This window comes from Terrapene carolina, unplaced genomic scaffold, assembly GCF_002925995.2.
Source record: "Terrapene carolina triunguis isolate 2854851 unplaced genomic scaffold, T_m_triunguis-2.0 Scaffold93, whole genome shotgun sequence".
Classification (NCBI taxonomy): Eukaryota; Metazoa; Chordata; order Testudines; family Emydidae; genus Terrapene; species Terrapene triunguis.
This window is the reverse complement of record NW_020664444.1, coordinates 232,750-247,968: the sequence shown is the minus strand read 5'-3', so window position 1 is coordinate 247,968 and position 15,219 is coordinate 232,750. Positions and strand designations below refer to the sequence as shown.

The 15,219-nt window shown below is 40.3% G+C and overlaps 1 protein-coding gene across 1 annotated transcript in view; it reads left to right on the top strand.

The window, feature by feature from the left end:
• The window catches only part of KCTD5 (potassium channel tetramerization domain containing 5), a 50,398-nt gene extending 39,765 nt beyond the window's left edge, over nt 1–10,633 (top strand). Inside the window, exon 6 of the mRNA XM_024215578.3 lies at nt 8,522–10,633. Within this exon, the coding sequence (XP_024071346.2) occupies nt 8,522–8,551 (30 nt within the window). The 3' untranslated portion in view covers nt 8,552–10,633. The remainder of the gene's footprint in view (nt 1–8,521) is intronic.
• The last annotated feature ends 4,586 nt before the right edge of the window (nt 10,634–15,219 follow it).

The window sequence follows — 15,219 nt, the reverse complement described above, 5'->3', positions numbered from 1 at the left end:
AGACTTTTGTTCCACTATGCATTGGCCAGTGGGGGTTTGGGATGGGAGAGTTGTCTTTACCAGACTTGGGCTAACATCAAAATGCAGGAAGAAGTTTGGAGAAATAATTTATTGGAATCATAACTACATAAACTTGCCTGTTGGTGCAATTGTTGGACAGGGTGTTCTAAATTAAAGGGCATGTCAGGGAACAGGATGTGAGTAGTGGGGTAGGGACTGTGGACAGGTGCAAGAGGGGAGCTTTTTGAAGTTTCCTTTTAATATTCGTACTGTTAACAGAGTATTTGGGGGTGGGAGGGTTGTGGGGTTTTTGTTCTGTTTTTTTAAATCCCATTTGGGTTGGAAGGTACTAGAATGTTGAGTCAGAACTGTTTCTTGGGGTCTGTCCTCTTGACAGATGGATTTTTCAAGCCAGTTTAACCTCAAATTCATAATCTGCTAAACTGTGTCTGATTTAACCTTCAACAACTTGTTATTCCATTGAAACGATAATGAAGGTCACCCAGAATTACATATTGACAAATGTTTAGGTGGCTCTGATCGATGCTGCTGTGAAGGGGAAAGCACAAGAACCCTTGTGTCATGACATCTAAAAAAACCTATCAGTACAGATATGAAAGGGCCATTGTATTTAATTCTGCATTACCCACCAGATTACCAGAATCTTTATTAATAGTGGTGGGTTTACAAACCAAAAAAAACCATGTTGGGAGCAGCCCCAGCTGATCTGGCTCTTCCAGTTTTTCTTTCTTTTTCTGGTGTTTTTTTAATCTGGTATTCTCTTCACGGAGGACACAATTTGCCTAAATAAGATAGAACAAGAAACAATAGCAACTAAAACTTGAAAGTAGTTTTTCCAAAGGTACTAAAAGCTTCCCCAGTGACAGGTATTCTACATTATTGACTTTCTCCAAAAGTGACATGCTAGTAATACTGAGCAATACACTGGTGAACTTCAAGCAATGGCAGTGAAGTCTGGTAAGTGAAGATTTTGCTGCCATGTGAATTACAGCTGTAAAATAACTTAAAATGTGCTCCTCTATGAGATAGCATTACACAGTGATAAGTATATACACTGACTCTTGAATCTTACACTACGAGATATTTCCCATTAAGAGAACTTAGCATGTACCCTTCTTTTTAATTATTTCCTACTTTGGAAGAAACAACTCTGAGCATTCTGAAAGGCCATCTGTTTTCAGAACACCCCTCAAATGCAACTAACCTCTCACCCTTGTGTTTGCAAAGTCCATACAGGAACCCTCCCAAAATAAGCCCTACACTGAATGTACATAACCCAGGACTTGGACTACATCCTGGGGAATTAGTAAGGAAAATAGCCTTACCGTAGTCAGGCTTCCAAGGACTGTGAGCATGAGTGTTATGTAAAGTATTTAGATTCCTTTCTGAACAGTTGATTCATTTTTTGCCATTTCGCTGCTGATTTGGATTTCTGTTCAAGCTCATTTTCATTCTGGCTTCTGCAGATTCTAATTGTAGTTTACTAAACTCTTCAACTTCTGTTTTAAGTAAAACTTAAAATGGGCCAAGTTCAGTAGAACAATAACAGTCACAACCTGAAGAAGAGCTCTGTGTAAACTCGAAAGCTTGTCTCTCTCACCAACAGAAGTAGGTCCATTAAAGATATTACTTCACCCATCTTGTCTCTCCAGTATCCTGGGATGAACATAGCTATATCACCACTGCATAGGCACAACCTAAACAGTATATCTACCAGCTTGCCCAAAAGTTGGATCTCTTGTGGGGTTTGAGGAAGCAATGCCACTCAGCCATTGCCTTTCTCTGAGTCTTATTATTGATAGCTGGAATGGACATGTAACTTTCTAATGTAGCTGGGAGGAGTAAACTAACCCCTTTGAGCCAATTACTTAAACTGTTTCAATGGCATTGTTTGTTAAGCAGAGCACTTGTGGGGCAGCTTGTGTTTCTCTGAGCTCTCCATTCCCAAATCCACTTGGTTTCCCTGCCCACTTTCTTGAGGTGCTCAATTAGGAGGGGATGACCCAATGTTCCTCCTGATGTCTGCCTCCAAAGCTAAGTTTCCAAGTGTTAAGAGTCCACAGACACATGGAGCCAGTTGCAGAGTTCACAAGTTTCAGGTACCATATGTAGCATCAGCTGTCTCATTACATAGTGTTCCCTTTCATTGTGTCAAATGAATGCTGAACTGAATGGAACCATTAGCAGTAATCTGCTGATACCTGGGACAGTGGGGAAAACTAATTTTCCTGCTATTTATAATTATCCTGCTTTTAAATTGTCTGGTATCTTATTGCCTTATGAAGAATTGGGTTAAAGTAAAATAGCCTCACGTACCTCAAGTGTAAGTGGATTGTACTTTGCATTGGCTCTGACTCACTTGCAATCTTTTCTTTTCCCTCCCTTTCTTTACACTTGCTGCATGCCATTCAGAGCGAGGATGAAGAGACGGATTACGATATGAATGACTCAGATTAAGTGTAAATGTCATGGTGAGCATTAGCTGCCCTAGGACTTCACCCACACGCTTTCCTCTGCCCCATCTACCACCTACCCCTCACCAGTACCATCCTCTGGCTAGTCCTAGTGGTGTGTTTGTTCTATAGTCATAGTTGCCTTTATTCCTAGTGTCAGGTGAAAATCACAGTGGTAGAAATGGTAATAGACAGTATGATCTGTTGCACAGATGGTGATGACATGACAAGACCTGTACTGGCTCTTGTGCCTTTTTACATAAGTAACACTGGAATTATCAGTCCTTTTAAAGCTATTCTGAGAGAGGGGAAATGCTTTATACAGATTCTAGGGGAAAACATTTTTAGACCGAAATGGTTCTATGTTTTTGTTACATGTCCTATTTTTTCTCTTGTCATATATTTTGTGAATAATGGCAGCTAAGAAAAATCTTCAGTAAATGTCTGATTTGGCAACATATTAAGAGGCATGTCCATCTGAAGTATGTTATCCAAGGATGGTCCTATTAAAGCACAATATAGGGAGTCTGCAGGTCTGCATTCTTTTCTCCACTTTGCCTCAGTCCCTCTGTATGAATATAGACAAGTCACTTAACTTCTGTGCTCCAGTTTCCACAGGTCTAAAATGGAGAAAACCTCACTGGGGAGAGGCCAAGTCCTAATTAACTGAGTGTAAAGTGCTTTGAGGAACCTAAATGGACAGTGCTATTGAAATTCAAATTATGATGATGAATTACCAAGGAGTGACCTTACAATGCTTGAAGCAGTGCATGGAGAATAATTAATGTTTTTGTTGACAATCGTTTCTATTTTAAGTCTGCTGTTGCTTATATCTGTTACTTGCTGCTCATCAGGACTCCAATACTGAAAAGCCCAGGTGAAGTCACTGGAATCTGATGGTATTCAGCATCTTACAGGATCATACTCCAAATCCTTTCTTACCTGTACCTTTGGAAAGGCAGCCTTTTTACAAATAACTTCAGTGCTGCTTGCATATGGGTTGGAAAAGATAAATTTATCTTGCGGTAATAAAATGTTTGAAAAGCGTGCATGGGGAAGGTTGCCTACTTGTGCAAAATCTAAGCTTTTCATTTTTTTTTAATTAAATGATTTGTCCTTATGGTCAGTATGAAACTTCCATATATCACATGAGTATAAACTCAGGGACTCTACAAACAGGCAGCTCAGAGTTTCCCAAAGTGGCACAGTGAATACTGACCAGCATCTGTCAGTTCTTACTCCTGTTCAGAATCCTGTGGGCAGCAATGAAAATAAATGTGTCGGCAGCTACTAGCAGGAGGCTAGTATGAAAATAAAGCCACTGAGCAGAGTCCAGGGGCAGCACCCTTATCCCAACACCTTCCTCTAGCCAAACAGATTGGCTGGGAGAAACAGTTGCTTTCTCACCAGGTTGTTGCCCTGGACAGTTTCCCCCTATACCCTCTGCCCCTTATCTCATATAGGTCTGTGGAATTAATTATCTGGGTAATGGCCACCTTGTAAAATTTCCATACCTTTTTTGTGAGGGGATGGTAGGGCAAATGAATGACATAGGGAAAGAGTGGGAGATTGATGGGATAAGCTAGGAAAGAGAAATACAGTGTGTGCACATAAAATGTGAGAGACACACACATTTGTGGGGTATATGGAAGAAAAGAAACCCAAATGTACAGGGCAGGAGGTAGAGCTCACAGTGAAGAGAAAGAGAGGTTAGGAAATGGAGAATGAGAGAAGGTATAGAGGAAACACTTTGAAGATGGCTTGAGAAACATCACCATGATCTGTTACAGGAAAGAGAAAGTGAAGTGAAGCCATGTAGGAAAATGCCTAACCAAAAGCAAGAAAAGGGTGGGGGGGTATGCGTGTGCTGTTGATTGTGATCTGCTTTACACGGAATTAAATGTTGTGCTAAAGTTACAAGTGACATGCAATTCACTCACTCCTATTATCTCCCCGTGGCACATCATAATAGCTTAGTTTCCTGTGGGATGTAATACGTACATCTGGGTTTGGGTTTAGTGTGCAGGAGCTCGGTGCTGTCAGTGGTCTGACTAGATCAGGGGTCGGCAACGTTTGGCACGCGGCTCGCCAGGGTAAGCACCCTGGCGGCCCGGGCCAGTTTTATTTACCTGCTGACGCGGCAGGTTCGGCCGATCGCGGCCCCCACTGGCCGCAGTTCGCCGTCCCGGGCCAATGGAGGCGTCGAGAAGCCGCGGCCAGCACATCGCTCGCCCGCGCCGCTTCTCGCCGCCCCCATTGGCCCGGGACGGCGAACCGCGGCCAGTGGGGGCAGCGATCGGCCGAACCTGCTACCTCAGCAGGTAAATAAAACTGGCCCAGCCCACCAGGGTGCTTACCCTGGCGAGCCGCGTGCCGAACATTGCCAACCCCTGGACTAGATCATCCGGTGCTCCCTTCTTGCCTGAACTCTAGGACTCTACAGGTGCAAGCTAAACCGAGATGAGCCATGTTGAATCTGATATGAGTGTCTGCATACACAGGTTTAACTAAATGTGTGATGTTAAACTCAATTAGTTAATCAGTTCAGCACCACATCTAACCCACTGGGGTTCATCAAATAACTTATTCAACTGATCGTTTTCTTTATGGTATTCAGTCATGGTGGTCACATTCTGCTTGGTGACTATCATATGGTGGAATGTATTGAATAATATAGCCAATGTCTTTTTCCTGCCAGTTGACCAGCCCTAGTAGTAAGATGCATGCTTTTAAAGTTTGATAGTTAACTTGATTGTATTCTGCTCAGAGTAGGGAGTGCCCTCTTCTGTGTTTTGGAAAATACCATACACGGGTGCTGTTGGCAATATATATAATAAATGTTGATTGATAATATTGCAATTACAGTACTTAACTGTTCCTCTAACTTTAAGTTGCAAGCAGGCATACTAGCACATGTATTTTTCACCATGGTAAATCCCTTTACTAGCAGTTGTCAAGTAAATTTTCAAGGCCTGACTTTTACTCACTGAATACACTTGTGTTTGCCATGCAGTTTCTTATAGAATGCTTTTAATTAACTAGAAGCACAGGTGATAAATTTTCTTAACGCTGAAATATGTAGCATTTGCTTTTAATACATACTTTGAAACTTTTCATACTCCATCTAGAAAACCTTTCAAAGGAACTTCATAGTAATACTAGCTGTGATCTCATCTGCTGTCAAAGCTAAGCAGGAACAGTATACGGTGTGAATAGGAACCCTCCAACCAGAAAGTAAAATCCAGGTGCTGCAGAAAGTACTGTTGGTGAGTCAATAGATGGCACTTTTCCCTCCAAGGGTATGTCTACACTGTATTTAGATACCTGTGGCTGGTGTGGGCTTGGGCTAAGGGGCTGTTTAATTGCGATGTAGACATTTGGGCTCCTCGCAGAGTCCTAGAGCCTGGGCTATAGCCCGAACGGCTACATCACAATTAAACAGCCCCTTAGCCTGAGTCAGCTGGCACAAGCCAGATATGGGTTCTTAATTGCAGCGTAGACAGATCCTAAATCGTTACTTAACCAAGATCTCCACTGTAGTCCTAGAGAGCACTCTGCCTCTGAAGTTACCTTTTTTAGGAGAAATCATACAACTGAGGGGTCTCACTAATTGTAATCCTTGAAGATCCCAAAGCATTATATACATCAGGAAAGACTATATCCTAATTGGCTGTAATTGATGTGAAAGGCTTATCCATTGTTGGCTGGTTTTGAACTAGAAAAGTTAGTTACTTGCAATATGAAATTCATCTGTAAGTTTAAACGTCAAGTTTTTTGGTATATTCATTAATACGGAGCTTCTGTGCCCTATTAAGCAGCTGCCATGTTCTACCCTGCAAGTATAGAGGGACAGGTGTTTGTATGTGTATTGTAAAGGCCTGTGAAATTCTTTAGGAGGGAAGGTACTACTGAGTATCAGTGTAAGATGTTCATGGTTTAAACATTCTATTCCACTGCAAGTACCAGAGAAGGAACTTCTGCATGACACCAGTGGCTGCCTCTGCCGGGGAATGTGCCTGGCCTGTCATATACCTTCTCCTCGTGATTGGATCAGAAAGCCTTTTCAGCCCCATGAAGGCAGCCACAGGCCACATGAGTAAAGCGTCAGGTGTTGCCAATTTCACTGACTAGCAAACAGTGCTCTGTACTTGTCACTGGCACATTTAAAGCTTTGCTTAGTTTGTCTGACTACTATCAAGACTTCCTCCTTAGTTTATTTGTAGGCTTCCCTGTGGTGCTAATCACCATCATAACTGATCTCATCATTACTAATCACCTATTACATGAAAAAACTGAGGCTAGTAACCCGAGACCTAATCTTAGGTGCTTGGATACCATCATACAAGAATTTAGGGCCCATACTATGGGGTTGAGGTGAAGAGGGTGGCGACAGGAAAGCCAAAACCACCAGAGGGAGCAGAGGAAAAGTGGTGAGCAGATGCCAAGAAGAGACCCTGGATACTTCAGAGGCAAATACTTAAACTCAATTCTCTTCAGAAAATATTTTAAAGTACCAATTTTCAGAATGTGATTTCTGCAGTGCATATTGTAGCAAATGGGCTTTTCTTGGCAAAATGAGTACATCCCCTCTCCCCACACCAGGAGAGGCTCTTCTCACTTTTCACTGCAGGAGAGTAGAATCTTTCATACAGGATTTCTGTCTTGAGATGTGTGCTACAAAATGGTAGGGAGTTGATATTAATTTAGGTGCACAAGTTTGGGCCACTTTATCTGGATTATAGGCTGGTTATAGAATGGTGTCTTAAGGGCGGAGGAGGTCTCCAATTCATTGTAGTCTCCTCTTACAAACATAGGGTCGCTCAACTGCAATGGGATGGGCCACATGAATCCTGTGAAAGTGTGATTCTTAACATCTCTCTATCCACTAAATTGAACTCACTTCCTTATAAAATTTAACCAATATACTTCAAAAAACACCGTATCTCTTCATTGTCTGTCTTCTGCTTCACAAAGCATAACAGTATTGGGCAGGAGAGTACCTGGAAAAGTGAACTCCACAAAGTGTCCCGTCCCACCAAAAGAAAGATTTGCATATCGACTGTGGCTCTTCACAGACGCAAGAGAAATTGTGCAAGCCAATATATTGCATGAAAATCTATTAAATACTATTGCTCAAACATGAAGATATATCTAAAACATTAACTTAATACATCAGGCTAATAGCTTTCACGTATTAGTAGCCTAACAAATAGTCCCATGGGGTCAAGAATCTGGCTGTTTGTATTTACCATATAACTAATACTGAGGACTGCTTTTAAGAGGTCAGGGCAGATACTGTAGGGTTAATGCATCAGCCTACTCTGTATAGGAGTTGATCTAGCCCATTGCAAGCTTTTATACTCCTGACCTTCAAACACTGCTTGTTTTTTCACACTATAATCGTGTCCCTGCCAAAGTTTCCTTGGCGCGTTTTGTGCTACTTATGCACGTTTCGTTGCTACTCTAAGTGACACAGGTCATACATAAAACAAGGGAGAGCACAGGAGATGTTACTAAAGCAAGTACAATTTAAAAAATCCCAGGTCTGAAAAAGGCAATTCTCCATTTTCCCTGGTAATGCACAAACTAGGCAGCCTTGCTGCTAGGATCAGAGAAACTGGCTTAGCCCATACACCTACTATCCTTGCAGCTCCTCCTTTACCTTCTTGTGACTTTTAGGAACTCTGTGTTTGGTCTGTGTGCTGTGAACTTTATCGATGACCAGTTGCGCTCATTTGTCTGATTGATCTCTACATTTACTGCCCCCTTACAATATTAAATAGTCTATCTTTCCTCTTATTAGTGTGACTCAAATACACTAATGGTGATCTTTTGTACAGGTGTGTTAATGAAATTTAATAAGTGATGTATAGCCTATTCTCTGTTTTTCTATATTAAGGCATCAGCTTCAGGAAAGTCCTTAAGCCAGCCCTTCGGGCTTTATCACCTGATTGAAATACAGTGATTTCTTTTACTCTCTGCCCCCCAGGCTTTAGGTCTGATATTGGGAAATTTTCATGTGCGTAATTTTTAACTGTCTCTTTCAGATTTTGCAAGAGCGAGGTTCCAGGATGTGAAGACCATATTGAACACTGAAGAATATTTCTTTTATTCCAAGATGCAGTGAATTATCACATTGAAGAGGCTTGGCTGTGAGAGGAAGAAATCTGCTTTAGATAATTTTCTATTGATCTGGATTGAACCATTTTTGCCTATAAGCTGGTATAGACTGAATTTGCTGGCTGAAAACATCGCAAGATTATTGAATGGGAATAGATGATGTGAGAGATGTGTTAATCTTGGTTCTAGTGCATGGTTGTACTCTCTCATGGGCTGAATTATATTGGTCACATAGAAAGAAACAATCATGCACTCATATTTTCCTCTGAGACATGTAGCACTTACATCTGGTGCTGGATGATCCAATGTTGATCAGTTTGAAATTATTTTGGTATTAATAATTGCAAACAGTTAAAGGACACTGTATTTGGTGCTACATATATATTATAGCCCATAAATGCAAATATTTGGGCCTACATAGTTGGTTTTGGAATCAATGACAGCCCCGGTTTACTATCTTATACTGCACATTCCTTATGGCTCAGTGACACATTTTCTATTAGGTAAGAATGGTGTAGGAGATCAAGTGAAACTACCTTGTAAAAAGTTACACCCCAGACAAAAGATTCCCATAAAGAATAGGTGTAAAATACTGACTGGGTTGATGGCTTATTTTAATAGTCAAAGGGAATACTAAACTTGGAGAAAATGTCTTTTGTCTGAATCATCTCTGATGTTTCTGCTGTCAAAATAACTTCCTCCTGCAAAAGTTAAGCTCCAGTCTTAGCCAAATGTTTGAAAGGAAAATCAAAATTTCTTAAATTATTGTCACAACTGAATATCTTGTCTCTTTTGAAATGTTTGTTGCTAACCAAATGTTGTACATTTTAGAAATGCCTACAAGTGTCAAGCTCCTCTTGGATTTTGTTGGGTATTTTTAAGAGCTGGAGTTTGTGTAGTTATATGGCTGGATAGTGTTAGATTCTAATCTCGGTGAATGGGTTTAAAGTTACCCTAAGAGCAAACACAAGCTCACCCAATTAAAAATCTGAATTAATTGCTTTGAATTTTCAGAATGTTTACAGTCCATCTCTCTACATTGTTTCAACTATGCAGTTCTTTATGATGTTTCTAAGAATGCTGCCTGAAAACATTTTCACACAGCTGCGTTAGGACAGGCCTGTGGTAAATGTTAACACACAAGACTGGAGCTTTTTAGTGCATTGTGTTTTAAACAAAACCAGTAGCATGACTTTTTGAAACAAATTCAACTAAATTGATTGTGTAAAACTCTCGATTCTTGCAGCTTCATTGGCTTGCGTAGCTCTAGGTGGAGCAGTGGATGGGAGTTTAAACCGGATTGTCCAAGATGGTCTTGAATTCTAAAAGCATTTTAAACTGTTTCATTAAATAACTTCAGAATTTTTACATATACCATATCCTCTACGAGTAAAATGTGTAATCCTCCACGTGAAAACCAGTTTCTCAAGCATCTTGGGTCTACTATATTTTTTAAGACTTATTGTACTTTGATAAGTTTGGCGTAAACAATTTGTAAAATCATTTCTACAAAGCAGGTTATGCAGTGGGCTAAATGTTTTGTTGTGCATCTAATGCTTGAAAGAGTTTGTAAAGCATTTTGCCACTTGGATGCGGTCTGCACAGGAAGCTGCTGACCCCTCCACAATACCACATTAATATGTTTGTCTTTTTTTAAGATGTTAAGACCTAACTGAATTTACTAAAATGTAATTATTCTGTAGGGGGAAATGTTTATACTTTTATACTTTTTTTTTTTTGTAGGCATCCATATTTTATCAGCCTGAAGTTAATGCCTAAATTTCCCCTAAATAGTAACAGATAATCTTGTGTATCTAAAGATAAGCCTGGCAGTTATTTGTCTTCAAAGGTATTTCCTCTGCTGGAAAGTCACTGGGTTTAAGCACTTTGACACAACCCATGTTCTTCAGGTTCCATGGCTCATGGAATTGTGGCCTTTAAAGCTTCCTATTTTCCTGCTGTGCTCTACAGAGTAAATTCAGCATTGGATTAAATGGCTTTTAATGCCTTTTAATAATTAAAAATGTATATTGATATCATTCCAAAATCTGCATTTTTGTGTGTTGTCTTCTGTTGTTAAACAAAAGAAGGCAGAAGATTTGATTTTCATAAACTACCTGAGATCCTTAAGGATTGCAGAAGCAAAACATGAGTAAGAAACTGAGAAAATTGAAACAACTTGGAGGATATATAAGAAAAGGGGCCACTTTTAGAGAGTGGCGTTTTCACTGGAATACTTTATGGTATAATACATTTGCTTTTTATTTTTTTTGGTGGGATTATCTGCACCCTGGTTTACATTGTCCCTTGTAGTAGCAAAAATGATTTTGGGGAAGAGTTTGAATCATTAACATTTTGCACTTTCTCTGTCTGATACCTCACAGAGCTATTGTCTCTCACTTCAGCAAAAAAAAATAATAAATTATTAGGCAAATATCTGGTAAATAATTTTGCAAGCTGCTGTAGGAGACCTTGTCAACTAATCTTCTGTTCTTGCTGTTACCCTTATTAATTTCATATTTCTTTAACATCTGAGACATTCACTTAGGTGCATGTACATTAGAACCTCAGAGTTAAGAAAACATTGGGAATGGAGGTTGTTCATAACTCTGAAATGTTCATAACTCTGAATAAAACATAATGGTGGTTCTTTCAAAAGTTTACAACTGAACATTGGCTTAATACAGCTTTGAAACTTTATTATGCAGATGAAAAATGCTACTTTTATCCATCTTAATTTAAATGAAACAAGCACAGAGACAGTTTCTTTACCTATCAAATCTTTTTTTAAAACCTTCCCTTTATAATAGTTTACATTTAACACAGTACTGTACTGTCTTGTTCTGCTGTTTTTTGTCTCTGCTGATGCCTGATTGCATGCTTCCGGTTCCAAATGAGGAGTGTGGTTGACTGGTCAGTGTGTAACTCTGAGGTTCATAACTCTGAGGTTCTACAGTACTGTCAAATTCTTTTCCTAAAGCCCCAGGAGTTTCCCTCTACTAAAATTTGGTTTCTTTTTGTATTGAAATCTGGTAACTTAGAATAAGGTTAGCTACACTAGCAAGAGGTAGACAGGACGGTCAGGTCAGACTCTTTGAATTTGTAAGCTACTTTATCAATAGATGAAAACAGTATTACAGCCCTAGATTTTAAATCATGAGCATGGGTAGGTTATAGCAGAAGAGAATGAGGGCACACTAGATCAAGGCAGACAAACAATTAAAGTGGCTTTTCATACAAGGGACAATTTCTTTCTTGAGTGAGTTATTACTGTTTTATGGAAGGCCCAATTTCCTGACCTAACAGGTGTACAAACATTCTCCATCTAAGTGTATCAATCATTTGGAGCTACATACACAGACCCAAGGGATTACTTAAGTAGAGAATTAGACTGATTTTCATTGGGATTCTTTAAACCGTTTTAAATGAGACCCAGAAGTTTTACAAACCTTTTAAAAACACAGTAAGTTTAAATTTGTAAAACTTAAGTATTACCACAGAAACCCCTGTAGACTTAAATCAGGAAAAAAGTGAAACTATTGGTATTGGATTTTGTAATGACCAATTTCTGGCTTCAGGGGAAATAATTAATTGTAAATCAAACACTTTTGGCTGTTTTTCAAACAATAGTTCAATCCGAGTTTAATTGTAGTCCCATGAACCATTTTAACCAATTGAAATTGATTGTACTTAAAGACTAAATTGCTGCTCCTCTGTTAAACCTGGGAGCCACTATGGGATTTTTCTCAATCCTTGGTGAGTCTGTATCAAATACAAGTAAGAAGAAGCCCTTTGTCTGCTCCTCCGGCAAATTCACCCTGAGCTCTGAGAGCCAGTGGGTCTCTTTCCATCTTTCATTTCAGCACCAATTAAAGGTTCTGGTGGATGACTTAAGCTGCAGTTGCATCTGTGCCACTCCATTGTTTTCAAATTCTTCCCTGAATGACACTGATGCTGTACCTTTCCAAGCAATGGGTTTGCACAGGTGCAACATTTAAAATTACTAAACAAGCCCCCTGATGAATGTCAGATATAATCCAGCCCCTTCTGTAGCTGTGTTGGTTTTGCACGGCTAAAAGTAAAAAAACAGTAAAAATTTATTTTGACACTAAAGTTGACAGGTCTAACTCTGATCACACCTAAAGAGCAGGTCTGTTGGGTAATATGGCGGAGTTTTCACATAGCCAGTTTTAAGAAGAGAGCTGCACTTCAAACTGCAGAGCTTCTTGTTTGGGGGGGGAAGCAGGTGCTGTTTGTGCAGGGAAGCACTGTAGGAATCTACTCCAACTAATGAATGCTCTCAGATTCGTTGGGAACCTCTGCTATATTCCAGCCTGCAATGAGTCTGAGGTGCAAGGACAGCAACAGCATGTTCTGTCTGAAGTAAATAGTCCAGAACCTGGCTGGTGCACTTTAATCCAGTCAGTCTGGTGTTTGGGGGAACAGCTTCCTGAGGAGGGGGGGAGAGAATGTTAGGAAGAGTCTTCACGCGGCAGCACTTTAACGTGGCTGTGTATGTGCGGCACCAGCGCTGGGACAGAGCTCTCCCAGTGCTGTAAAAAAGTCACCCCCATGAGAGGAGTAACTCCCAGCACTGGTGCACTGTCTACACTGCCACTTTACAGTGCTGAAACTTTTTTCACACCCCTGAGCGAGAAAGTTGCAGCGCTGTAAAGTGACAGTAGACAAGGCCTAAGAGATGGGCCTTTTCCTCCGAGTAGAAACCTAACAAAAGAGCCAGCAGTTTGGGTGGCATTCAAGGAGGGTGGGGTGGAGAATCTCTTTGAATTTCATTTGCACCTACTTGATTTACTTCCTCCATATCATAAACCTTCCCCTTCCCAGGAGATGTGAATGCAGCTCTTTCAAATTACTGCTGTTCTTCAGTCAGCCCTTGCATCTGAGGTCTTAGGAAAGAGGGTTTCTTTTCTTCAGCAGCATCCCTGTTGACTCAGAAGCCTGGATCTAGAACTGCTGATGGCCAGCAGCTCAAAACATCCCATTACTAACAGAAAACAATTTTGAAATATGTAAGTCCTGAAGTTGCTCCCTGTTTGTTTTTGTACATTTTATATTGCATCTGTTTCCTGCTTTAGGGACCATCTCAGGATCCCAGTTAGATCAGTGTATGTAAAATAGGCGACTCAGGAACAGAGAATCCCATCAGTATTCACTTAAATGTTCAGGAGACTCTCCAAACTCCCTTGGAAGGTAACTGGTAGTATCTTAAAAACAAAACAAAAAAAAAACGAGGAGTCCTTGTGGCACCTTAGAGACTGCAAAAGGCAACTGTCTTTAAAGGCTTATTGCCAAATAGACACTTTAAAGGGCTAAATCTTCCACACTTTATTGTTCAGTTTGCCTAACCTAACTATCACAGACAGAAGGAATTGTCAACGCTTTGAATTCAGACATGCTAAGGGCTAATACACCTCCGAGGGCTAATTTGAAGTTCCAGTTAAATGTGCATAAATATTTTTAAAGACCAGCTATTGCATTTTTCTAACATCTTACAAACTCTGAACATCCATATTAGTAACATTACGAGCCAATCACAAATAGCAGCTCTTTGATTTTTGTTATACTCCAGCCTCCATCTTGGTAGGACTGCAAGTGCAGAAGATAGCACAATCGGCTGTCACTTTCTTGTGTAAATATTGAAACCTAACAGCTTCTGTTAATAGAACTGGGAATAAGGAGACTTTGGGAAGGTTCTTCTTCCTCAGGCAATAGTCATTGGTTATTCCATTGCAAATTAGCTTCCCTTTACTTTAGCCAAGTCTAACAAGGAATACATTCTTGTAAAACTCAGTTAGTAACGCTGTTGCAGATATTAGTAATAGTTACATTGACTGCCATGGAGAGGGAGAAATCTACATTATAGTGTGGAAAGCTACCTTATGACTTCTGGGTGATTTCGCGCTTTTACCGTAACACTTGTAGAGACAGTGCTCTCCCACAGAAGTTAAAGGACTGAAGGCTGAGCTTAAATTTTGACCCACCTTAACAATGGTCTCATCTCCAAGGCTTGGCTTTCTGGAATCTAGTGGCTGATGTATTTGTGTGCCTGGCTCATGCTCCATTTGCAGATTTTTTCCCCCCCCCGAAAGCTTATGCGCACTTAACCTAAAGTACACTTGGCCCACGTGTGTTTGCCAGGAAAGAGCAAGTGCCTATGCACTATAGGCCAAATAGTGCCAACCTGACTACTAGGAACTGAATCAAGACCACAGAACCATTTTCTTTAAATCACTGAACAGATATCAGAGGGCAACTACTTTCAGCCACTGCTGACTTGAGCCCGATTTGAACCTGGGTTTGAAAATCTTCATTTCCAATGGGCTGTCCAGGTCTCCTTTACCCAATTCACCAGTTTTATTGGTGGTCTGACAGTAAGTTGTGCATCAGCTGTTTGTGTTAGGGCCCAGGAGGACATACTTGCAATGTTTTATTTCCTGGATAGTGGATTAGCAATAACAGTTTCCTTTTGTGCCAGTTCATTATCTCTGAAGTGTTCTTATTGCAGCAAAGTTTGAATTTTGACATGGCTTTAATGCTTTCGCATGAGCCAAGATGATTAGCATAGAAATTGACATGGAGATGAATCCAGAAAGTTCCCTGGATA